The sequence below is a fragment of the Apis dorsata genome, unplaced genomic scaffold (assembly GCF_000469605.1).
Source record: "Apis dorsata unplaced genomic scaffold, Apis dorsata 1.3 scaffold_293, whole genome shotgun sequence".
Taxonomy (NCBI): Eukaryota; Metazoa; Arthropoda; class Insecta; order Hymenoptera; family Apidae; genus Apis; species Apis dorsata.
In genome coordinates, this window is record NW_006263568.1 from 891,188 (window position 1) to 916,063 (window position 24,876).

The following is a 24,876-nucleotide window of genomic DNA, read 5'->3' on the forward strand; positions in this document are numbered from 1 at the left end:
ATATAAACGATAAATATTTTCAATATGTATATTTTAAACTATAATATATACAGTACATTATTTGATGTATGAAATTTTGATTTCATATCTCCAGTAAGAAATTGTAAATTGTAAATGCAACTTTTCTAAGTATACTTTGCGTACTTTTTATTAGTTTTCAAAATTTTGCGTGAGAAATTAAATATCCATTAACGATGATGTATATAAAACAATTTAATCCATGATTTAGATTTGCAAAAAGCGAATAAATATTTATTAAGAGATCTTTGATGATAAAGGGGAATATTGATTATTATAAAAAAAATTAACTAATTTTTTCCAATAAATAATACAATATTAATAATTTATATCCTTTTTTTTCATAAATTAATATCATATCTAAAATAAAATTGAACCTAAAACAACTTGCAGAGATATATCCTTTCTCTCTTACCATGTAATTTTACGCAATCAGTTCGCAGGTAGGTCAATAGTCGTACTCTCTGTCCTTATTACGGTCCTTTCGAATCTTATGATTCTGTAAAACCTAAATATGTGTACGTACTTACTTGCAGTAGAATGAAAAGAATGTGTGTAATGTATACTCGTTCACAATTAAAAGATTATTAAATTTTGAACAAAAAATTTTTATTTTTAATTTTTAAAAATATTTTAACTGCTTGTAACTTCATCAGGCAAAAATATTGTATAAGAATCTATTTAAAATCATTTTAAAATCATTTTAAAGGATAAAACTTCTACTTTCACGCATCTGAATTGAATTTTCCTTTTTTTATATTGAAAAACAAATGAAGAAAACTGAAAATAATTTTTTTATTAAATATTATACAAATTATATAAAATCGATTCTACAATATTGAGAATATTATTTTACTATTTATTGTTTAGATTATAATATAGATATTTAAATTATAATATAATAGAACAAATTTTTTATATTACGATTTCTTAAAGTGTTCCTATATATATATATATATAAAATTGTTTCATAAATAAAAATTTTTAATGAGCATACAGTGAAAGTAGGCATGGATATTATCAGAATTATTCGTGTAAAAGTATTCTAAAGCGAAACGGATGAGCAAAAACTAGCAACCGACTTGAAAGCTGGAAGCGGAATTATAGCGGGAGTTTACAACAGGTGACATTCCATGAGTGATAATTCCTTCCGTTAGGTTAAAAAAGAAAGCCAACAAATTATGAAACAAATACTATGACAAATTTAATAGATTAAAAAGTGATGTAAAAATCTTTAGATAAATAATCTTTTCTAAAAAAATCATAAAACTTTCTTTATATCTTCGTGTATTAGAAATTGGAAAAAATTAAAACCTAATTATTATTAATTAATATTAATTTGATAATTCGTGATAATATTGATTTGATAATTCGTGAAAAATAAAAAAATTGACGCACTAATATAATAATCTTAATAAAAAATGTATATACTTAAAATTATATAGTGATTATAAAATTTTAAAGAATTTTATTTTAAGATTTATGAACTATAATATATGTAGAATATATGATAAAAAAAAATGCAATATATAAAGAAAAGAAAAAAGTCTTTATTTTTCCTTAACATTGGAAAAATGATTATTTAAATTGAATTCGTTTTATATGAGGCAATAAATTATTCTGTTACATTATCGTTTGTTCCTTCCGAAGAATGTTGCGCAACCGTATTGTTATAAGTAGATCTTACAGATTTGTTACGCAACTGAAGGAAAACTAGAGCTCCGCATCGTCCTTTCTATCCTTGCGATCAATTCTTTTTCTGTTTGCATTCCTTTTATGTCCTTCTTTTTATGTCCTCGTTTCGAATAGCTATCTACTTATCTCATTTCATAGATTCATTATTATATTTGATGATTTATGATTTTTTGAAATCATTATAACAATAATCGTACTATTGGCAATGAGAATATATTAAATTAGATTATTAGATAATTAAATGAAAGTGATTCAATAATGAAAAATTAAAAATTAAAAAATTGAATAATGTTGAAAGTTGCATATAAAATTAAAGATAGAAGAACAATGAATATAATATGAATTATTATAAAATTTATATTGAAATCTTATTAAATATTATGATGAAAAAATTTATCTTTTTTTAATTAATATTAATATTTGTCATAATGAAAAGATTAAGATATATCTAAGAAGATTATATATCTAAAATAACAATTAACTTAAATCTTATTATCGTGAGAATTTAAATACAATGGTAATTGTAATGGTATAAAGTAGATTGAAAAATGAAGGAAAAAAGATGGAAATTAACAAGTTATATTTCTAAAAAAGAAAGTAATGTTTATAATTGATGCTTTGATAAAATTCATAAAATGTAACTTACATAAGTGATAAAAAAAATATTCTCGAGCATTTTTGCTGTTACTATTGAAAACCAACCTTTCGCGTTGTTCTGCGAAATTACATAAGCGAAAGTCTAACATGAACCAAAAGAACGACAACATAACGTGAGACAACACGACCCAACAATTTATAGTGGTATGCTATAGATGGTATATACGCTACTACATACCGCGTGAATTGAGAGGATGAAAAGAGAAAGTGAGAAAAAGGTGAATATAAACCTGTTTGAGACAATAGCGGAAATTCTTGCTTTAATTTCTTACGATTAAAGTTTAATTAAAGTATTAAGTCAATTATATCTGAATTACCATCATTTGTATTCATTTCATGATAAATAAATAACTTGTTTTATCTTTAACATAACATTAATTAATTAATGTAACAAAGAAATCAAGAAATATATGTATGTATATATGTTTCAAAATAACAAATTTGAAAAAATGCAAAAAAAGCAAAGTAGAGAATTAATTGTATTTTTTTTTTAAATTATAAATAATCATTATAACTAAAACAAAAATTTATATATTATAATTACAAAAAGTAAAAAAAGATAATATTTAAAAAAAAATCGTATCATACGTTTCATTATTGAAATAAAAAATAAAGATTTATATGATAAATGAAAGAAAAAATATAAAGGAGCTCTATTCTATCCCAGGATTTCTAGCTAACAAATTAGAATTATACACCTACAGCTTATTTTTTATCACTTTCATATCACTTTATATCACTACATATATAGAATATATTTAGAATATATCTAGAATATATTTGTATATATGCATATATATAAAAATTTATATTTATAAAAAAGTTAATTTAATTTTTTAAAATTTAAAATTAATTTTGTCAAACATTTAAAATTGGTCAATAAATTGGATAGTATAAAAACCTAATAATAGATTACAAATATTGTCATTTTTCCATAATTCATTATAGTATATTACAATATTTCATAATTACAATATTTATTCAATTTCAATATTCGAGAAAAAAAAAATATTGATAAATTTAATTAGTTTTTATGACAACTTACCTATTTCGTTGAGAATTGCGGCTAGGTACCGGTATCGTGTTTCCAGTGATGTTGCCTCCATTGTTACTAACATTGCGGGTATTACGTTCATCAGCAGAGGTCCTGGGTAGTCTAGGACTTCCAGCGAACACGATACCCAGTAGACATGTGGTAAGTATTACGGCTTCTCTCATGATTGAACAATCGAAGAGTATTTAAAGGAATATGAAAGATAAGGACAAAATGGATATAACAAATAATGGATATCAACGAGGAAATGAAAGGAAAAGGAAAAAAAACAAAAAAAGAAAAAGATGAAGACGAAGAAGAAAAAGAGAAGGAAGAAGAAAATAAAGAGAAAGAAAGAAAGAGTAGGGCAGAAATGAAAAACGGAACGAAATAAAAAATTCGCGATTTTAAAAAACGTACCAACGACACTCCCGACGAAGATCACTTAATGTTCGATTAGCTGTTAGCATGCAAATTTTCTTTCTTCTTTTTAAGCCGAACATCCATTTATTGTTAATATATTTAAAAAAAAAATAAGTAAATTCACACTAAACGATCTTCAAATTGAAGATTTAAACATGTACACAAAAATGTTAGACTTCAACTTAGTCCAAATTATATTAATTTAATCGAAGCACGAATCACTTAGAAAGATAGAACAGCTGTTGTAATGTACATGATTTTTCTCTTTAATGATTACCCATTTATAATTAAATAGCGATTTGTTATTGTAGCAAATATATTGATCACAGCAATTTTCTTCCGATTCTTTCCTTTGATGCAACACAATGATCACATATGAAAATAAGAAATTATAAACATAATTTGATTTTATAATGTTTTTATAGTAAAACCATTACTCGTTCCATTTATATCACTCTTTTTAATGTCCGTTCACCTTGATCGAACGATGATTGTTATCTTCATATACATTTCCCTGATGAAGAAAGATATGTATGACAAACATTTAAATAATACAATTAATATTTCTTTTTCGTATATTGATAAATAAAAATTCAGAGGAAAAATAAAAAAAATAAATATATTAGCAAAATATATCAACGCGTGTTTATGTATATATTTCGAGAAACGACTTTCGCTCGAGATGCGAACCAAAATTGACAGATTAAGGAACGTAACACGACATATTTTATAAGTATACAAAAAAAAAAAAATGAAAAAAAAATATTGAATCGATGAATTATATGCATATAATTGAATCACAGGTAAGATCAGTGTCTTTATTTAATTTTATTGAATTCAAATTATATTATATTATTCGTTCGCGCTAATGAAACAGGTTTCATTCTTTACCGAAGTTCAACAATCTATCTGTTTCCCTGTTCTTCCTAAGTGTATTATATTTGATATTATATTTGACAAAACGATTGACAGACAAAAAGTTTACATTATATGACGGCTGTCTATCATTCTTTCTTATTCTTATGTTTTTTTTCACTTCGTCATTCATATATATCCTGAAATAACGAACAAAATACACAACGATATACGGCTATACGCAGCGTACTTTAACCTCGATATAAGCAACCAGACTACCGACACCATAAAGCACCAAGAAGTACCCGATCACCGCTGAATTGTAAGAGTTACTTTCACGTTACATACGTGTCTACGCTGAAAGAGTACCTATGTCTCTCCCCACTGATCTACCGGCCATTCTGGTCTCTTTCCGTCCTTTCCCTCTGTTAAAGCTGTGATCCGATCTGAAACGATTCGATCCGTTTGAATTCGTTCCCTGTTCCGTTTCGTTGCAACTTCTTCCCCTTCCTTTCCCTTCACTTCCCTTCTCTTTCTTTCCCTTCCCCATACCCCCTTCCGATCGATGTTGCAGGTGACGAGAAACGAATAGGGATAACATTCGGTTAGAATGAAAGAAGTGTAGCAATCCGGAATTAAAAATCTTTCCTGTACTACCGCATAAATCTTAATCGGTCAGCTGCAACGAACAGCATTAAAAAAAACTTTATCTTTTTAAATGAAGATAAGCGAGTATTATAATACGTTAGCTTGTAATTATGTCACATCAATATTCTTCGAAATGATTATATGTTATAATAATACAAATATTTTTTCATCAAAATCACAAATAATTTATATACAATGATATAACAATTATATTAAAATTATAAATAATATATTTAATTTATTGCGAATTAAATTAAATTTAATTTAAATGCAGAATGAAAATTGTTTTTAAATAAAACAAATAATAATAATGAATTATAATTAAATCCAGCTTCATATTTCAGATTTTTTATTTTTTAAATGTAATAATAAGAAAAATTTATATAAAATGATTAATTCGAGAATATTTCTTACATTCTAAGAGAATGTTTCAGACTTTTCACCTTGATCGAGTGTCGATACAATTGTCGATCGAGAAACGAGAACATACTTGATATTACTGTGAAATGTACATTCCATGATTATCAGGGCGCATCGATATAAAATATGCAATAAAATATGTAAAAAAATATTAAGGATAAATAAATGAAATAATTAAAAATCGGAAAGAAATGTAATACGTATAAAACTAATATAAAATAATTTGGAAAACTTGTCAAAAATAGAAAAGATAGAAATCGGATAAAAGTGAAGGTAAGCAAAGAGAAGGAAGCAGAAACAAGAGAGGGAGAAAAAAAGAGTGCATGTGCATATATATATAAATTATGTATAAAAAAATAAATATATAAGTATAAATCGATATGATAAATTTAAAAACTATATAAATGATTAAAATATTTTGCATAAGTTGGATAATCATATGAAAGTAATGTAAAAGCGATTAAAGTGAACGAACCGGTTATTTATCTGCTTGTTAGTCAATTATCCTTGCCTGATCAAAAATGGTATAAGGACAAGCAATATTCCATCGTAACGTGAACTATGAATATAATATAACTATTGAATACGTTACATAAATAATTCGTTATTAAATTTTTTTACATTATTTTATTATTATTTTATTATGTATATTTTTAATGTTTACTTTAGATTTACTTTAAGTTTAACAATTAAATTATTATTATTTATTAAATTGAATAGTAATAATTGATATTAATTTATGAAATAATTAATATAATTATTAAATATTAATATAGGTATATAAAGTAAAAAAAGAAAAGATACAAGAATTAGAAACAAGTTTATGATTTTATTTATTATATTATCACGCATTTGGAGCATAACATGGTTTATAACTGTAATCTTATTACATTTACAGTATTTCAAATATACAAAATAACGACAATTTTTTTCCAACTAGATGGAAAATATTAATATATAATGCCATAAATATGATCTATCAATTTTTTTTCAATAATAAGGTCGTCGAGGATTATTCTGAAAATAAAAAAAAATGAAAAAAATTTATTAACATTATAAATAAAATAAGAAGAACGCTTATTCTATATTTATTATTGAATATATATATATATATATATTTCATACATATGAAGAAATTATTACCAAAGGATTAGGCCTAAATCTATAGGCAAGCATCATTCTTTTTCTGTAGGCATCAAATTCATCATCATCTCTGGACACACCATCAGGTCTTTCAGAACCTAAACCAGCGCTATCAAATCTATTAGTTGCTCTGTTAAAAAAAATAATAAATGTTAAAAAAATTATTATTAAAAGATAAAAAATAAAAATAAAAAAAATAAAAATGAATAATAAAATCGAATAATAATAATGAAAAGAGATTCTCTAGAAAAGATAATTATCTTTATCACTTACATGCACCTGAAAGTAATATAAAGATTATAAGTACGATATAAGAATGAATTACTTATTAATGGGTTCAATGCGACCATTGCCTTCACTACCTAATCCTTGTCCTTCACTCCAACCAAGTTTTTGTAACATCTGAAATCCTAAACAATTATAAACATTAATAATTTATCTATTGAATACGTTGTTAAAAAATTATATTATATCATATGTATGCGCATAAATACACATTTTCACGCATACGTATGTAAAATACGTACCTATATTGTCCTCTTTCAGTTTGTACTCCTTATAATCACTAAGATCAGGTTCTTTCCCTTGCTTAACTGCATTATATTGTTCCATAAATTTTTTAAGTTCATCTGGCGGTAAGAAATCACCAATATGATGTTTTCCTTCCGCTTGCGCTGTTAATTCTTCTGCCCACATTTGTGTTGCTTCCATTTCAGCAGATCTAAGTTTGTGCTCCCAAGTACCACCTTCCGTTTCTTCATCACTATCGTATTCATATTTATGTTTACCCTGTGCTTCCAAACGTCTTACTTCTTCTCGTTTTCTTAATAAATTTTGATATAGAAGATTTATCTAAATAAAAGTTAGGATGAATAGTGAGTCGAGAAATTTAATCAAAATAATGAATTTGAGATCAAATTTTATAATCAATTTTATTACCTTATAATGATCCTCGGCTTTCTTCCATTGTTCCTCAGTAAGATCTAAAGTACCAAAAGTTTGTCGAGCATATTGTATCAAAGCTGGATCGTTTCTTGATATTTTAGTCAACATAGGATTTTTTGTTTCAGTACGTTGAACTTTCGGCGGGGGTATTATAACAGCAGGTTGTCCAATTTGTCCAGGAATTGCAATACCTGGCTGTGAAAAATTGCCACTACTTTGTTGTTTACTATGAGTGGTTATCGTGTTTATTTCTGATATGGGCACTTTATTATCTGGATCACCCCATCGGCTACGTCTTTTTCGTTTACGTTCTTCCTTATTATCCTCTTTTGAATTAGAATTATCCTCATTTTCTCTCTCTCGCTTTTTTTCTGCTCATACAAAAAATATAAAGTAAATATCAAAATCATAACATCATGATGACTCGATTCAAAATATATATGTTATTTACCTTGTGAAGAAATATGTTTATTACAAATAGGACCTTGATCACTATCGTCATTGTCGCTGAGAGCTTCCTCCGGACAATAGAGTTCCGCACCACTGTTTTTACTTTCCTTAGAGGATTTATCGGCGCGAAATTTTGCCACCAATCCCCTGTACTGCAGATAGGCTGCACTTTGCTTTTGGTGCAGAAACCTTGATTAAAATAATACTTAAGACTCTGACGAGTAACATAGTCTCCTAAATTAGATTCCTTTAGATTGAAAGAAATATAGTAACTTTGTAAAAAACGATTCGTAAATTTGCATTGCATGTGTAAATCAATAAATTTATTTTAATTTACTCGTTAATATTCAAATCTTCAACTATTATCTCCATCTCGTGAAAGAAATAAATTACAATAAATATTATAATATATATTAAGAAAAAAAATTATATCGTTATTAAGAAAAAGAAAAAAATAAAATGATAAGAAAGAAAGAAAGGCATTTTACGTATCGTTAAATATTATCATATTATCAATTTCATTATTCATAAAAAAAAATACGGTAACGAAGGAATGACACTATTCGACGAGGTTTGTTGATTATTAATACATTATTTTCACTTTTATAGAATATTAAAAATTAAAAAAAAAAAAAAAAAGAAACGATATACAAGTTGAAATAAAGAAAATGTGATAAGTGATAACGCGACACGTTAAGAGACTACAGATGGAGACCAGTGAGGACAGTAGTTACCATAATTTAGGATCTTGGGCATTCTTCTCTCGCGCTTCCTGTTCGATTTCATCCCCACACTCAGCGACGATGCGTGCCAACTGCTCAGCCTCTACGGGACACACTTAGAAGCCTTTGTCAGACATGCGTAACAACGCTAAAACTCTGGTTTTTGTTTTTGTTTCTGTAGTGTAGAACACGATATTCGTCTACACGAATAGATCAATCTTGCACGAATTTGCTTTTCGCAAGTTTCGTATTTGCCCACGATTGTCTTGTATTCGGCGTATCGCGCGCGCACACACGCACGCATACTCTGGATTGCGTGAACAAGTGATCCGTTTTATAGGGAACAACTTGTTCTTAATGAATGTAAACACGCGGCGATACGTCGAAATGAAGAAATTAAATGAAAATAATCGACATATCGTACCTAGCTGCTCAGAGGCTCGTAGACCAGTCAATGGCCTCACTGGTGGTGGCACTTGTATGTTAGGTGGTCCCATAGGTACCTGAGCGACTTGATTAGGAAGAGGATAACTGGTTGACATTAAAGAAAGTGGCGGTGGCCCAGCATTTTGGATTAAGGAAGGAGGCGGCACATTCGGAGGTGGAATATTCAAATTAGGCGGAGGAACTGAATTTATACTCGACGGCACATTGTGAACTGGTGGTGGAGCGGACATCATTACGGATGGTATCACATTTGGCGGTGGAACATTTGGAACATTTGGCACGTTTGATGCATTCGGTACACTGACCACAATTGTCTGTGACGCCGGAATTGACATTATACTTGGTGGTATTTGCGTCATTGTTGGTAACAAATTCGGAGGAGGAATGTTTGGAGGCGGTAAATTCATAGGTTGCAATGGTGCTGGAGGTGGTACACCACACTGCGGTCCGGTTGAAAGTACATGTTGTCGGGTGTCTGATTCTGATGACACTAATAACGTAGACGACAACGAAGATAGTGGCAATTGATTCGATGATGATGCTGCTGACAACGACGACGCTGATGATGACGATAACGATAACGATGATGACGACGATGGCGATGGCGACGGCGATGTTATCGATGAAGGAAGTTGTAAGCCAGTTGATATCAATGTAGAAGAGGAAGAAGAAGAGGTAGTGATAGAGGAGGATGAAGAGGAGATAATGGAGGAAGTAGAACAAGCAGAGGAAGAAGATAACGATAATAAAGGCGGTGGTGGAGGCGGTGATGACAACAATAATGGCGATGTTGACGATGTTGATGACGTCGAAGAAGATGATAAAGGTGCTAATGGATTTGGTGAAGGTAGCGGTGGTGGTAAACTTTGTAAATTGGATGATATTGTTCGAGACATATGAATATTTGGTGGAGGTATATTAGTATTTGGAACAGGTTGAGGAGGTTGCACAGGAAGGGGAGGTAGAGGTGGAGGTGGAGGTGGAGGTGGACGAATCGTATGAGGTGATGATATTTGCATTCGTGGATCTCCAGGTCGATCATCAAGTCTAGGAAAAGTGTTACACATATTTTTTGGAGGAGGCATTTTTGATAGATTCGGAGGAGGTATATTGGTTACAATATTCCTCATATTAGGTGATGGTACGCCAGTAAGATGTGTCATAGGTTGAGATGCAGGAGAAGGAACAGTAGATAGACTTCCATTCCGAGAAATAAATTGTGGATGGTTGTGCTGCATACGTTGTCCATTAGAAGTTACTTGATTAAATGAACGTCTGGCTTCTGGACTTTGAGATGCTGGACGTCTAGTTGGAGATGGACTGGAAGAAGAGCTATGTCTGTTCTCAGAACTCTTCTCCCAATGAGTATCTTCTCTTCTACGTTCTTTTTTATTCTCCCAATCTTTATTTCTGTCATTATTTCTTCTTCGTTCCTTGTCCTGTGAAATTTCCTTAGTTTTTTCTTCTTTTTTCTCTTCTAATTTCAAAGGAAACATCAATTCTCCTTTTCCTGTTCCTTTGTTACTTGCAATTTTTTTGAATTGATCCAAAAAGCTACCGTCATTGGCAAATAAATTAATTGTTTGAGACACTGGTTTGTCTTCATCTTTTCTGGAAGAAAATATAGTCTATTTAAAAGAAATTATTATATAAAAGTATCAAATCAACAAATAATAACTTCTAAGAAATCGCAATAAGTATTATTATTAGTATTTTACAAAGTATTATTAATTATTAGTAAAATATATTTAATATATAATAATTAAATAAATTTATTAGCAATACTTTGACATTTATATACATGTTCATACACAAGCACGCGCGCGCGCACATATATATACACACATTATATTTCATTCATAATATAAAGCTAAATGAGTAACAGGATTAAATTACAAAAAAAATTATAAAAATGTTTGCGATATTTTAACACACTTATGCACTAATATATTTGAAATGATTTAGATAGATATTAACGTAATAGCTACTCACTTGGAAGAATTCATTTTATTTTCTATCAAATTCGGAGCTAGCGCGTTCGTTTTTTTCAAGTTTTCCACAGCTTCTTTTGCTTTCTGCTCTTGCATTTTTGCCTGTATTTCAAGCTTTTTTTGTTGAATAATTTGTTCTTGTTTTGACATTTGTGCAAAACGTTCATTTCGGGATGTTTTCGATACGAATGGATCAGAACCTTTCACACCGCGGTACGCCATATTTATTATATCGCAGACGACTCCCTACACACTTAACGATATTTCGACCTAAAGCCAACTAATACCTGTTAGCAATCGCATCGACATAGCAGCACCAGCGCTCTAGCATCAACACTAGCGCAACCAAACGACAGATGATTTAACTAAAACAATTAACAATTATACAATGGATTATGAAAAAAAAATTTAGATTCAAAGCATTATTACATGAAATATGTTGTTTAGTTCGCGTATAGTTAATAATTTATTTACATTGAAGAAAAAACATTAATAATTGAAGTATAAATCTAAATTTTCTAAAATAATATTGTATTTTATTAAATATTCTAAAATACTTTTAAACTCAAAATTTGTTTTCTACTATATATACAACATTCATATTTATATTATACTATAAAATATAACTTGCTTATATGAATATATAATATATACAATAGTTATATGTAATTAAATTTTGTAATTAAATTTTATTTTACTTGATCTTTATAACAAAAAATTCTATTTTGCATAATAGTATGTTTTTAAATGGTGAATGAAGTTTATTGTATTTAAATCAAAACAAATAAATCTGATTATGACTAATTATTAAATTATTTTATTCTTCATAAAAAATGTTATATAAATACTTATATATATATATGTATGTATGGAAATAACTATATCAACTCGTAACTATGGACACAGAAAACTTTAAATCTCTATTACGTATGTTTACATTATACATATACGAGCAAATATCAACGATCATATATATAATATAACCAAACATTTAATTTAATTGCATTTTATACACAGGATTAATTAATTTAGAGAAGAAATATCAAATTAATGTCGATTAGATGGATAAATGTTTAACGATATTCACGAAAAAAGTAAGTAATTGATAAATAATTGAATAATTAATTGATTAATAATATATGTAATATTTAAATAGAAAGAAATAAATAATATACACGAGTAATATATATATATATATATATATATATAAAGAAAAAAATGATAAAATGTGAATCATTATTTAAAGTGTATCATATTTTTTTTATTTTTGAATATAATATTTTATTTTTAATCATGATTTAGTATAAAAATTTTAATTCTAATTCTAATCTATACATTTAACATATGATAATTTTATATTTTGTCAAATAAATATATACAACAAAATAAAAAAAACAATAAAATTAATAAACTAATATACATAACATATAACTATACAGTATGTTGGAATCGAGAAGAGAATTGATCAAGATTTTTATTCACGAAAGAAAATACTGATTGAAAAACTTAAGTTATTCTGTCATTTGATCGAGAACAATACGAAGCAGCACCTAAAAAAGGAAACAATACGGGATAAAAATAATAAATTGTGCGATATTGAGAAAGCTAAACATGAAATGATACGTATGTAAATTTCTACCTAAAAATTACAGTGTTAATAATATTAAATAATTTAAAAATAAATATTAAAATATATTTATTTGTTTAACTTTTGTTGTATAAATTTTGAAAAAAGATTTAAAGACAAACAATGTATTATTTTTAATAGAACGGGAGAGTCTTCTTCATAAAGAGAGTTTAAATTTTAAGCAATTTCAACGAAATGTCGAATTAGAATTGGAAGCAATAAAACTTGCAAAAAAGAATATCGAAGAAAATTTGAAAGAGACACTAAGAAAACGAAAGTAAGTAATTTTCTATATATTCTTTTTACTCGTTTACAAATTAAAAGTAAAATAAATATAATCCTTGAATATATATATTATTATCTCGAAAAATATATATTTACTTTTAACAATTTAATATATATTTATTCTATATATATACATATAGTATTTAATAATTTATTGGTAAAAAATTATTTTTGATGCTCTTTTAGAGAAGAATTCTCATCCAAGATTTTAGATACAAATTTAAAGAATAAAATAAAGATAAAATCTATGGAAATGGAAATCGAAAAGTTTGATCTTCGTTTAAAATCTAATCACGATATAAATCAGTTGGAAATTAACGATTTATACAAGAAACGGTAAGAATCTTATTATTATTATATTACCGATAAAATTAGAACTAGAATTATAAAATATAAAAGAATTGTTAATAATATAACATTTAATTATACATAATACACACTGATATATAGGTACAAAATGAAAAAGCTATATCTAGATGAACTGGTAAAATACGACAAAGATATCGAATCACTTTATACATATAAAAATACTCTTTTAACTGAAAAAGATTGTATCGACAACGAATACGCCATTATTCAGGTAAGCCAAAAATATTTTAATATTTATTTTATATATATATTTACAAATCAAATTTACAATAAAAATTTGAAAATCTATTCATGTATGGATACATCTTGAAGGATCAACTCGTCGCACAACGTAATTTATATAAACAATTAAAAGAGGAACAGGAGCTAAACGAGAAAAAGGCTTTTTTAGAAAGGATAGAAAATTTTCGTCGAAATCATGCGGCGAAAATTATTCAACAAAATTGGAAATTATATTACATACGTATATCTGTAAGAAAAAAAAAAGGTAGAAAATAATTTGCAATCAATTAGATTTCCATATATTTCAATTTTATCCTTATAGATTTTTAAATAACACAGATAAAACTTTAATATACATATGTATATTTTGCTTGAATAATTTTTCTTATGTTATCGATAAATTATTACACTTCGAAATATTTATGAATGATATATATAATATATATTATAATTTCAATATATTATAATTTCACAGATTTTAAACAGAAATTATTAAATATCTAACTATATTGATCTTTTACTATGTTTAGAAATCTCCCTTTCTCTCCTTCTCTCTCTTTCTTGTTATCCTTTTCTCTTCTTTTCTTTAGCCCTCCTCTTTCTGTATCGCCACTCTGTTGCTCACCCTTGCTGGATTTTCGTTCTTATCGCGATCGTGTTTGCATTTCGATAATATAACTTGCAGAGAACAAACAAAATCTTCTCTCTATATTTTATAATGAAGGAAAAATGTGGAATTAAATTACATGTATCTCTCTTACAATTTTATGTATCTGTCTTTCAAAATGTAAAATGATAGGCAAAAGTAAACTGTAACTTCATTAACACGTTCAATTATCATTTATTTAATACAGAAATGCAAATTAAGAAAGATAAAATGGAATAGAAAAAACGAATGGGAAAAGCTTGAAGTTTAAAAAGGGAAAAAAAAGAGAGTGAAAAAGTGAAAGAAAATGTGAAAGAGATGTATCGTTAATAGCATTGAAAAATAACTTTACCTAAAAGCTAAAAGGTGATGAACCGCGCAACTGGAATAACGAATAGTTAATAGTCACGCGGAGGTTGACGCATGCTCTGTAACGTTTCCCCGGGGTGATATTCAGTCAGGCAAACTGAGCCAGGAACCGAGGCTAGTAGACGTTCGATCGTTACGAGGTGAATCGGTGGTCGGGAGTACCGCGAAACAAACAATTTTGGACATGCGTATCGATCGTTATCGTTCGCACCTACGTATGGCCACTTATTTCTGGAAAATATCTTCCATTATTAGCATCGATTCTAATATTTAGTTTGCACATCAATAATAACCTTTTGCTTCGTCACGAGGAAAAAACGGTTGAACAAGAGAAAAGAGAGCGGAAGAAAGAAGAGAAGGGAGATAGAAAGAGAAAGAGAGATAGAGAGAAAAAGCGAAATCTAAACAAGAAAAAGAATATGGAAAATATTCTCTTATACTACACTATATGAAATGAGGAAAATTCTCAATTGAAGATTTGGATCAGTTGCTTGAAACGGATTCGAATTTTGGAAAAGTTGAAAGGAAATTAATTAGGGTGAGATCGAAGCAATCCTAGCATGATATTATTAGATAAAAACCATTTAGATGCATGCCGACATTGGATAATCGGTCTCCAATCTTCCCCGTAAAACGAATGCGCACCACCTGTAGCTCGATATCTATGCTCGAAAGGTCAATCACCTTTTCATTATGTTTTTTTGCAAATGTAAGTAAAATAAATATTTTTTTTGGGAATCAATCATTATATTATTATTATCTTGGTATATTTTATGCGTTTATTTCAATTATATCAATTATATATATCAATTATAATGATCTTTTCAATTAGATAATGATAAGATGTTCATTGAAAATTAAAAGGGCATATTTGAAAAATTAAACAATAAAGATTTTATGTTATTAAATTTTTTTTACGATTATTGTGCTTATTTTATAAATTTTTTGGAGAAAAATTATTTAGGAAAAACGAGTCATTTTTGTTAATATGAAAGAATATTAATGTAAATATTAATGTTTTAATAAAATTGGAATATAAGATTATTTTGCAATTAAATATTTATTATTTTATTGTTTAATTATTTTATACTAATATATATTATTATTATATAATATAGATAATTAATATTTTTTATAGCAAGAAATGAAGAAAATATAAAAATAAAATAGAAGAAAGGAAGAACGAGAAATAAGAGGAAAGAAATAATAGTAGAAATAAAAGAAAAAGAAGGAAAACGCGATAGAAAAAACAAAGGCTATCCGATTTCTTATTTTACTGTGAGACAAATTGAGCAATACAGTTTAATATCTATGTATATATTACATATATTAATATAAAGTAATGTATAGCGAGTTTGTATTATTTTTAAATTATTTTAATACAACAAATATACTTGTTTGCAGTTTCAACAGGATGTATACTTTACATAAATATTCTAAATATACCATAAATGAAAATTAATCGGATTCGAAATCATTAAAGGAGAAATTATGACTGAAGAAAGTAACAATACCGTTTCTTGCAAATGGAGCATGGAAGAACGGGAAAAGATATTAACTACAGGAACGCTAGAACAAAAAAAAGAAGCTTTCAAAGATGATGAAGAATTAATGAAAGAAACAACCAAATTTGTAAGTGATGTTATACAAACGGCGATCTCGGAAGCTTCAAAAAGGAAGATGGAGGTTTGTAATTTTTCATTTATAATGTTTAATTTCAAAACAGATATCGAATGCAAACTATTCGTTATGTTAATTTTATGTTTCAGAAAGGTGATGATAGCGAAGGTAATCATAAAAAAAAAATTATATTTGCCAGCAGAGAACGAACCGATTGCATTTCATCAGAAAAGCATATCGTGAAAAAAAGATATATTTTAGATAGATTAAAGATAGCTTTTATTTCAAAATTTATTTTTATTCATAATTTTTTTGATAATTAAAATATTTGTCTGTGTAGGAAGTAGATTAAAGGGTATCGGTAGCATCACTGGTTGGAATCGTCGTGCACGTGGATTTTGCAGTCGAATATTGAACGCGCTATGTCCGTGCTTCACTAGCAATGGTAAATCGTAGAGCGTATCGAATTTAGTGATTACGCGCGATTGTGCAGCCATGTTCAAACATTGTAGCTTTGCATCGCTCTTGTAGCGACTCAACCTTCCTTAACCTAATCATCAAATTGATTACTCATAAATTTCGTTTACACTACTGCTCATGATTATCCGAAAATTTGTTTGCTTCTGGCAGGATGTAATTTAATTACATAATCACGAAAAAATTGATTTTATTTTTTGCGATTTTTGTGATTATAACAATACGAATAAATTTGGTCAAATTTATATATCATTTCTACGAAAAATCATAATATTGACCAACTAAATATTCATAGTAGTGTATCTGTTATTTATGATAGTATGATTTATGATTTCATGTTCGAGGACGGAACGAAAACTTTGATATCGTTATATTTTCATGTTATTTCAATATTATTATATTCCAATTAAATTGGAGATTTGGAACTCCATTGATTGATAAATTTTTTAACTTTGTTCTCTATTTCATATTGTTCAGTATATTCATATTGATATCCCTGTTAACTGAATGTTTAATTTACAAAAATCAAGCAATCAACAACATAGGTAGTGGAATAATATATAATAAGGTAAAAATATATATTAAGATAATATAAGCGAAGATAAAAAAAAACAAAAATATAAGATAACATATATATATAATAGTTGTAACAGTTATTGTATCGATCACAGGTTGATATGCATTTTACAATATTAATATATATATGTATACAAAAAATTCGATGAATGAGTGAATATCTCAATTTTCATATTTTAAAAACGTATGCGTTATACAAATTTTCATATTATATCGAAAATTTCACGAGGAACACGCGTATTAATTCGAGAATCTTTAAAGACTCAATTCCTGAAAAACAATCAGGACGTCCTCGTTCATTTTCATTGTTAAATAATTAACGCATGCTCGACATTCAACTCATTCTCTATCTTATCCTCGTGTCCTGTAGTTACGCAGCTATTATATGTAGCAGCAGCCTATAAGATCACTTAGCATGCGTGACAACGCATACTAACGCGTATCATCGAAACGCGCTCATAGTTTGAATATATCCATCGATACATTTATTAATGTGATTATATACATACATAATTCATAACATCGTGTCAAATTATTTTTAAAATGTCTCGATACTCTTTTCATATGATGATAATACGGATACAAATATAGAATAATGTAGAGAGTAAATATACATAACCTATCTTTCTAGAAAATCATATATCTATTTAGAAAAATTACGGAGATATGTGAAATAGTGTATCGAGACGCGATTGTGCACGTTGTAACCACTAGGGATAACACATGCTTAAAATGTTGTTATACTATAATATTAGTATATTATATTATTATATCTATTCTTTTCATAGAATTATTCGCCTGGACACCGTACCGATATCGCTTCACAAGACCGTAATTGTTTGCTGCCTACCAGAATTACCATGTTTTGCCGAGCAACCAATCCTATTGATAAGATAATAGATATCACGAATATTCGTGTATGCAAAATTAAAAGAAATTAGTGAATCGCGGTCAACGGTCGGTTCTTGATCCTATCTGCTATTGGATTTAAACAATTACAATTTTGTATTACAAATTGTCAATAATTTCTACAATATTTATGTTTCTACAATATATTATCAGAATTCTAGTCAATCCGAATATCTATACACGTATGTATGAATGTATATTCGTATACATGTATGTGTACAACTTATGGTATGTAGTTGTTCCCAAAATTGTATTAAAATTTTAATTAGGTATCCTTTTCATAATGTGAGATTACGAAGAGATGTTAATGTCTGAAATATCTTTCTTTGCAACATTGCGTGTTAGGAGCGATGGATATGCGATTCTGTTTCCTTTCGTGTCCTTATACGTACTTATATGTACTTAGTTCACCAAACAGAACGCAAATAATGCGATTATAAATAATGAAGAAAAAAAATGATATCGATGTGGAAAGAAAATTAATTGTACGTTAACTACGTATTTACATCAACTGCTAATCCTTTGTGTAATAATTTTGTGCTAGTCAAATATCAAGAAATAAAAGGAGAAATAAAAATGAAGGAATGAGGATGTACGAGTGAGACAGAGTAAGAAAAAATAATGAAAGAAAGGGAGAGAGCGAGTGAGCAACCGAGAGAGAGAGAGAGAGAAAGAGAGAGAGGAGTGAATGAGAGAGAAAGAGATTAACTAAAGATTATATATATTCAGTGTACAATTACTTGATGTGGGATCAAAAAAAAAGCCTATTAACTGACAATCAAAAAGAAATGCATTGTACATGCATGGAAATTTATTTACACAAACAAGATTGCAATATCTTTGTTGCGAATTTGTTGTAAGAAACAATCAAATTGATTAAACTTTTCAATTATTACATGGCCGAATCATCAAGACACAATGAAATAATTAATATATAGTATACGTATGCAAGTGCATACGTATACGACTGAAGTTACATGTATGTATGTACAAATAGACACAATTACTATTCTCGTGCATCTGTAATAAATATACAAATGTAAATAAAATGTCGTTAATAAGTTGTGTGTTAATTGTATTTAAAATTTTTTTTAGGAATTTGATATATATTTACATATGCATGTATATCCATTAATATTTCTAAAATGAAATAAATTAAATGCGCAATCATAATCAAAAATCAATTCACAATTTGGATTCTACTTATGAAAACAAGAAATCATATCATTATTACTTAATGATTTAATTCTTTTAAATGAAGAATAAATTTAGATAATGATAAATTATTCTTGCAGTATTGTAATTTAATAATTTTTAATAAATTAATAATACAAATAATTTTTAAACAAAGAGAGTTACAATTTAGAAGAAGCTGGGAAATTGGAAATAAGAAATTATTAAATTATACGTAAAAATTATAATATATGTAATATATGTAAACTGGTTACCATGGAAAGTTACACATTCTATAGGTTAACAGATGGTTATTGAGAAATCAATTATCACATTGCCTTAAATATACTAAGAAAGTATGACAAGAAGTGTAAAGATAGTTTTTTAAATTAAGAAATAGAAATAATCGACTTTTACATATATTATTTTTTCTATTTCATTGTTGAAATAGAATTGATGTGTATAGTGATTTATGTGATTTAGATTTTATTAAATCGATCAAGAAGAAATATAATATTCTTTGCTGTTAACCATATATTTATAAAGAAAGTAAAAAAGAAAATAATTTGTATATAACTTGAATAATTTTTGTGTTATATAATATGTGTCAATATATGCAAATGTCATATGCAAACAACATATCTTCAATGATGTAAATTATAAGATTTGTATAGGGATTAAATTTATTTCATAATCTATCTTGATATATTAACTATTAACTTTTATTTATTTTTTTTTAATCGAATATATTCAACAAAAAAATCATAAAAGAAAAAAAATAAAAAAAAAAGTATATGTACATTTTATGAAAACACATGAAAAATCTACATTGAACGTATAAAGGAAAAAAAATGCATAAATATACAAAAAATAAATTTAAATATTTGTCACTATGTGAAGAAAGAATAAAATTTCGAAATCGACTTGTTGATGTAATAAAGAGAAAAGTACTGGAAGAAAGAGAAAAGCAAAAAAGGGAGGAGATATTTTATGAATTCGATATAAAAGAAATAGAAAAAAAGGATGAAGATATAATTATAAAAGACGAAAAAGAGATTTTACAATACTATTATTATTTGATACAAGGTATCGATGATGTTTACATAGGATCAATAGATATTAATCTTTTGAAAAATATACTAAATCGTATTCCAACCAAATGGAAAGAAATATACAAAAATACTTTAGATGGTTTAGTGAAAGAAGTAAAAGATGAATATATATTCAGTATAAAGAAAGCAGTTATAGAATTCGTTATAGGAGAGTCGCAATATCCCTCGTTATATGAGGTACATTTTAAATATTTCTATAATATTTATATACATTTGAAATTTTTATTATCTAAAGAGTCTAAAGAAGAAAATGTTTTGAATTAGAAGAAGCAGATTAGCTTAGATATTAATTCGTTAATCGTAAAATGCAAATTATCGAAAATTAATTTTGGCAAGGAAATAGAATATTTCTTAACAATGCGAAACTCGTCTTATTTTATGCATCTCTCTTAATAAATTTCTTAATAAATACTTGCGTACATTGTTATTATAACATTGTACATTCTTGTACGAATACGAAAAAAATGAAAGGAAAAATATTAATAATAGGAAGAAGAACGGTGGTTAGTAGGGAAGAAAAGATGAAGATTCAAGAAACTACTATAATTTTCAGTTTGCTGCAATTGAGAAGTTTCAATTTAAAGGAGTACGATTTTCAAAGGAGCATGAAGTTCAATATCATTGGAACAGAGCGAAAATCGAGAGAAAGTTGATATTATATCATCCTATTATACGACGAATTTTTGATTTCTGGAATCGAGAATTCAGGTTGGTTTCTTGTGCAAACTATTTCTATAATATTATTCATGGATATATATACATTTGATGCATATATTGTTAAAGTTATAAAGATAAATATATATTATAAAAAAGACTTTTTTTATACATAAAGTTATTAAAATAAAAGAAAAATTATTCTATTTATTTGTTATAAGAGTTTTTTTTTTTGCGTATATCTAATGAATTTGATATTATAAATTATAAAATATGCAATTCGTTCGTTATATATCGTTTAATGATACAACAGTGACTGCAAGTTTTTATGCGAAGCGGAATTGGCAAGCCGGGAATTTATTACGGATCTTGAAGTATTCGAGAGAACTATTTCAAAAATGTTTCATAAAACAAAGGAGGATCTTCTAAAATATTGCTTACCAAAAATTCAAGCGTTTTTTATTACGGTATTATAAATAATTTATATAATACAAAAGCTCAATTATTAATAAATAAAAATAACGCGATATTTTTATTTATTAATAATTTTTACGAACATAAATTTTTAAAATCGGAAAATCTTCTATAAGAAATATTATAATATAATATATTTAAGATATATTTCATTTATAATATAAATATGTTACATTGTTCATTAAGGCACTCCACCGAGACGAGTTACCACGTCGAAGCTCTGCAAAGTATCGAAAATTGTTTAATTGCGTCGCTGTCATCATGGAAGAAGAATTGCGAGGAGTTTTTTTGCGTTCGGTAGAAGAGTTTTTCAATTATCTTCACAACAAAAACGTGAGTTATATTTTTGCGACGAGAAGAGATTGGAAAAAAAAAGAAACCAGGGAAGAAGATCATTATGAAATTATGGCATTCTATTATTGAAATTAGATACCGCTTATTTTTTTCCTACTTTATATTCAATTTATCATATTATTATCGTATTATTAAAAAAGAAACCTAACCTAAAAATTTGATTTATGTTATTATTTATTATAGCAAAAGCGTCGTGGCTTTGACATAAAAGTAATAGTGCGAAACGAACGGATAATATTCGAACCAACGTTTAGTGGCTTTGTGGAAGCGTTTTCGACGATATTAAATTTTTTTCGAGAGACTGTTAACGTGTTTCCACGCATTGAAACACTGTTGAATGAAACCTTTGATCCTAATAAAAAATTACTCCAGGTATTCTCCGTTTTGCACTTAACATTTGTTATAACTTATAGCGATCAGAAATTGAATTTTGCTTTAATCTAAATAATATTTTTGTTAAATTTAAAAAAAAATCATCGAATGATTCATCTTTACACAAAAATTTGAGATCTTAAGAGAATTAACGATTGAATTTTCCTCTCAATTTTCACTTCTCTCAAATTTCCTATATTCAAATATAACGTTTTCGTTATCGTCACAGCCGTATATATCGACAGAATTTTTGAACAAGTGCAAAGAAGATATCGAGCAACTAATCGAGAGAGAAAAAGTTGGCCCGATTGAACATGTAAAAATATTTGAAAAGTATGAGAATTTTATAATCGAATTGGAATCGAGTAAAGTCGAAGAATTTAAAAAACTCGATACGTCGGAAAACTTCGATAAATATCGCGATCTAATAGACTATTACGATCGTTTGTCCCGCGATGTGACAGTCGAATACACTGAAACTTATTACGCCGGATTTTTCATTGTACGTCGTAAAGATATTGTTAAATATATTTCTACGGCAGCACAAAAATTTAAAAATATATTGGTCACCAAAATGATCAGCGAGTATCAGCAAAAATCTCGAGCGTAAGCGAATTTTACCTTCTCTCTGCTCAAATAAAATTCAAACGTTTCGAATAAATAATCGAAGTATTTTAATGTACACGTACATAGCGTGGGAAACGAGTATCAACGAATCGTAGATCGTGCACTAACCGTTCCAGCGAACACGAAGGAATTGGTGGAACTGCGAAAATTCATACATACCACGGAAACAGAAACTATTTCCGAATTAGAAACTCGATTAAGGGAAATTATTAAATATATCGTTATGCTGTCGGATTATTCCGTCTTAAGCGCTATCGAGCTAAAACTCAATAATTTCGCTTTCCAATGGTAAGTGGGCGAGAAAAGAAGAAAATGATAAAACGATTATAAAAACGAGAATTCGTTAAATTTTTTCTATTTTATTGCGCGCGATACAAGGTTTGACAAGCTTCCGGATATTTTCGAGGAACACAGAAAGATAGTTGCAAGCAAAATTGGAGAATTTCAAAATACTCTTAAGAGGAAAATCGAACAGTTCACACGGGATCTCGAGCTGTACGCGAAATATTGCAACGAATTACAGTATTGGGGCAACGTAGAAGAGATATTTCGATACAGAGACAAAGCTATATATTTGGAAAACAAATTGATCACAGCAATGGATACGATCGATGAATTTAATGAGGAAGAAGAATTATTCGGTTGGGAATTATCCCAATATCCTTTACGGAAAGCGGTAAGTTTGACAGTTTTGTCGATCCTACCTAACCTAAAACAACAAAAACTTTATTCAAACAAATTTTGTATAATAATATAATCGTTCTATGCGACGATTGAATTTATTTGTGACGATTGAACTTATTCGTTAGACAGCCGACAAATTGATGCCATTTAAAAGATTGTACGATATATCTTGTGAGTTTTTAAACAACTACGAAAAATGGATGGATTCGGTAATAGGTACTTACGAGCCGGATGAGATCGACATAGAAACAGGAACCGCTTTTCGTACAATCTACAGATTAGAAAAGATTATACAAGAACCGATAGCGAAAAGTCTCGCTGAAACTATGCGGTTAAAGATAGAGGAATTCAAAGAGCACATGCCTATTATATATACTCTTGGAAATACGTCTATGAAGAGCCGTCATTGGGAACAAGTGTCGGAAATTGTCGGCTTTCCTATAAAGATCGACGAGACGATGACACTTGCCAAGGTAAATTATCTTTTATCTTATTTCTTAAATAAATAAATAAAGCGAATAAATATTTTACTCGCTTTGTAAATGCTTTGTAGATTCTCGATTTGAATTTGATGGACTACGTTGCGAAATTCGAAGCAATAGCGGAAGCAGCCACAAAGGAAGGTACCTTGGAAAAATCATTGGAACGAATGCATCGTGATTGGGAAGAGATATCATTCACTGTTAATCCTTATCGCGATACTGGCACCTATGTAATTGCCAGTGTAGACGAAATACAAATACTCTTGGACGATCACTTGATCAAGACTCAAACGATGAAGAATTCTCTTTATATCAAACCATTCGAAAAAGAGACGTTGTTAGTAGTCGTTTTTTTTACTCTTTTTCTTTTGCTTCTTTTTTTTTTTTTTTTTTTTCA

At 27.9% G+C, this 24,876-nt stretch overlaps 5 protein-coding genes across 17 annotated transcripts in view; 3 read left to right on the plus strand and 2 right to left on the minus strand.

Moving 5' to 3' along the window:
* LOC102674832 overlaps positions 1 to 5,460 on the minus strand; it is an 11,108-nt gene extending 5,648 nt beyond the window's left edge. Inside the window, exons 1-3 of one of the 10 annotated variants that reach the window (XM_031511191.1) lie at positions 5,030 to 5,460; positions 3,824 to 3,889; positions 3,416 to 3,578 (exon numbers count right to left, since the gene is read on the minus strand). Coding sequence is in view for 8 of the 10 variants with exons in the window: in XM_031511184.1 (XP_031367044.1) it covers positions 3,416 to 3,578; positions 5,051 to 5,282 (395 nt within the window). In the remaining 2 variants the exon portion in view is untranslated. Of the gene's footprint in view, positions 1 to 3,415 lie in introns of all 10 variants that reach the window. The other 9 variants (XM_031511192.1, XM_031511184.1, XM_031511189.1 and 6 more) reach the window with 9 other exon arrangements.
* Positions 5,461 to 6,558: 1,098 nt separating this feature from the next.
* On the minus strand, positions 6,559 to 11,770 carry LOC102674490 (serine/arginine repetitive matrix protein 1). 3 transcript variants are annotated; one of them, XM_006617184.2, is made up of 9 exons: positions 11,449 to 11,770; positions 9,434 to 11,067; positions 9,022 to 9,112; positions 8,289 to 8,476; positions 7,832 to 8,208; positions 7,420 to 7,744; positions 7,218 to 7,302; positions 6,893 to 7,022; positions 6,559 to 6,766 (listed from the first exon to the last, which is right to left on the minus strand). In XM_006617184.2, exons 1-9 carry the CDS (start codon positions 11,667 to 11,669, stop codon positions 6,740 to 6,742), a joined length of 3,078 nt encoding a protein of 1,025 aa, XP_006617247.1. In that variant the 5' UTR covers positions 11,670 to 11,770; the 3' UTR covers positions 6,559 to 6,739. The 3 variants fall into 3 exon arrangements, with proteins under 3 accessions (XP_006617247.1, XP_006617246.1, XP_031367065.1); XM_006617183.2 differs by having other exon boundaries at positions 9,022 to 9,124; XM_031511205.1 differs by lacking the exon at positions 6,559 to 6,766 and having other exon boundaries at positions 6,895 to 7,022; positions 7,166 to 7,302; positions 9,022 to 9,124.
* LOC116185837 (dynein regulatory complex protein 10-like) lies at positions 11,749 to 14,226 on the plus strand. 2 transcript variants are annotated; one of them, XM_031511206.1, is made up of 6 exons: positions 11,749 to 11,878; positions 12,884 to 13,070; positions 13,216 to 13,351; positions 13,546 to 13,695; positions 13,810 to 13,939; positions 14,041 to 14,226. In XM_031511206.1, exons 1-6 carry the CDS (start codon positions 11,843 to 11,845, stop codon positions 14,224 to 14,226), a joined length of 825 nt encoding a protein of 274 aa, XP_031367066.1. In that variant the 5' UTR covers positions 11,749 to 11,842. The 2 variants fall into 2 exon arrangements, with proteins under 2 accessions (XP_031367066.1, XP_031367067.1); XM_031511207.1 differs by lacking the exon at positions 11,749 to 11,878 and adding an exon at positions 12,318 to 12,541 and having other exon boundaries at positions 12,887 to 13,070.
* A 695-nt stretch (positions 14,227 to 14,921) lies between these two features.
* LOC102674969 lies at positions 14,922 to 19,419 on the plus strand. Its single transcript, XM_006617186.2, has 6 exons — positions 14,922 to 15,674; positions 16,104 to 16,278; positions 16,370 to 16,651; positions 16,735 to 16,753; positions 16,926 to 17,030; positions 18,427 to 19,419. Exons 3-6 carry the CDS (start codon positions 16,457 to 16,459, stop codon positions 18,471 to 18,473), a joined length of 366 nt encoding a protein of 121 aa, XP_006617249.1. The 5' UTR covers positions 14,922 to 15,674; positions 16,104 to 16,278; positions 16,370 to 16,456; the 3' UTR covers positions 18,474 to 19,419.
* A 1,152-nt stretch (positions 19,420 to 20,571) lies between these two features.
* LOC102679831 (dynein heavy chain 7, axonemal-like) overlaps positions 20,572 to 24,876 on the plus strand; it is a gene marked incomplete at its 3' end in the record, with an annotated part of 20,750 nt that continues 16,445 nt past the window's right edge. Inside the window, 10 exon segments of the mRNA XM_031511152.1 lie at positions 20,572 to 21,009; positions 21,386 to 21,540; positions 21,800 to 21,953; positions 22,147 to 22,293; positions 22,498 to 22,686; positions 22,916 to 23,292; positions 23,380 to 23,601; positions 23,692 to 23,989; positions 24,123 to 24,470; positions 24,551 to 24,816. Of these exon segments, the coding sequence (XP_031367012.1) occupies positions 20,572 to 21,009; positions 21,386 to 21,540; positions 21,800 to 21,953; positions 22,147 to 22,293; positions 22,498 to 22,686; positions 22,916 to 23,292; positions 23,380 to 23,601; positions 23,692 to 23,989; positions 24,123 to 24,470; positions 24,551 to 24,816 (2,594 nt within the window).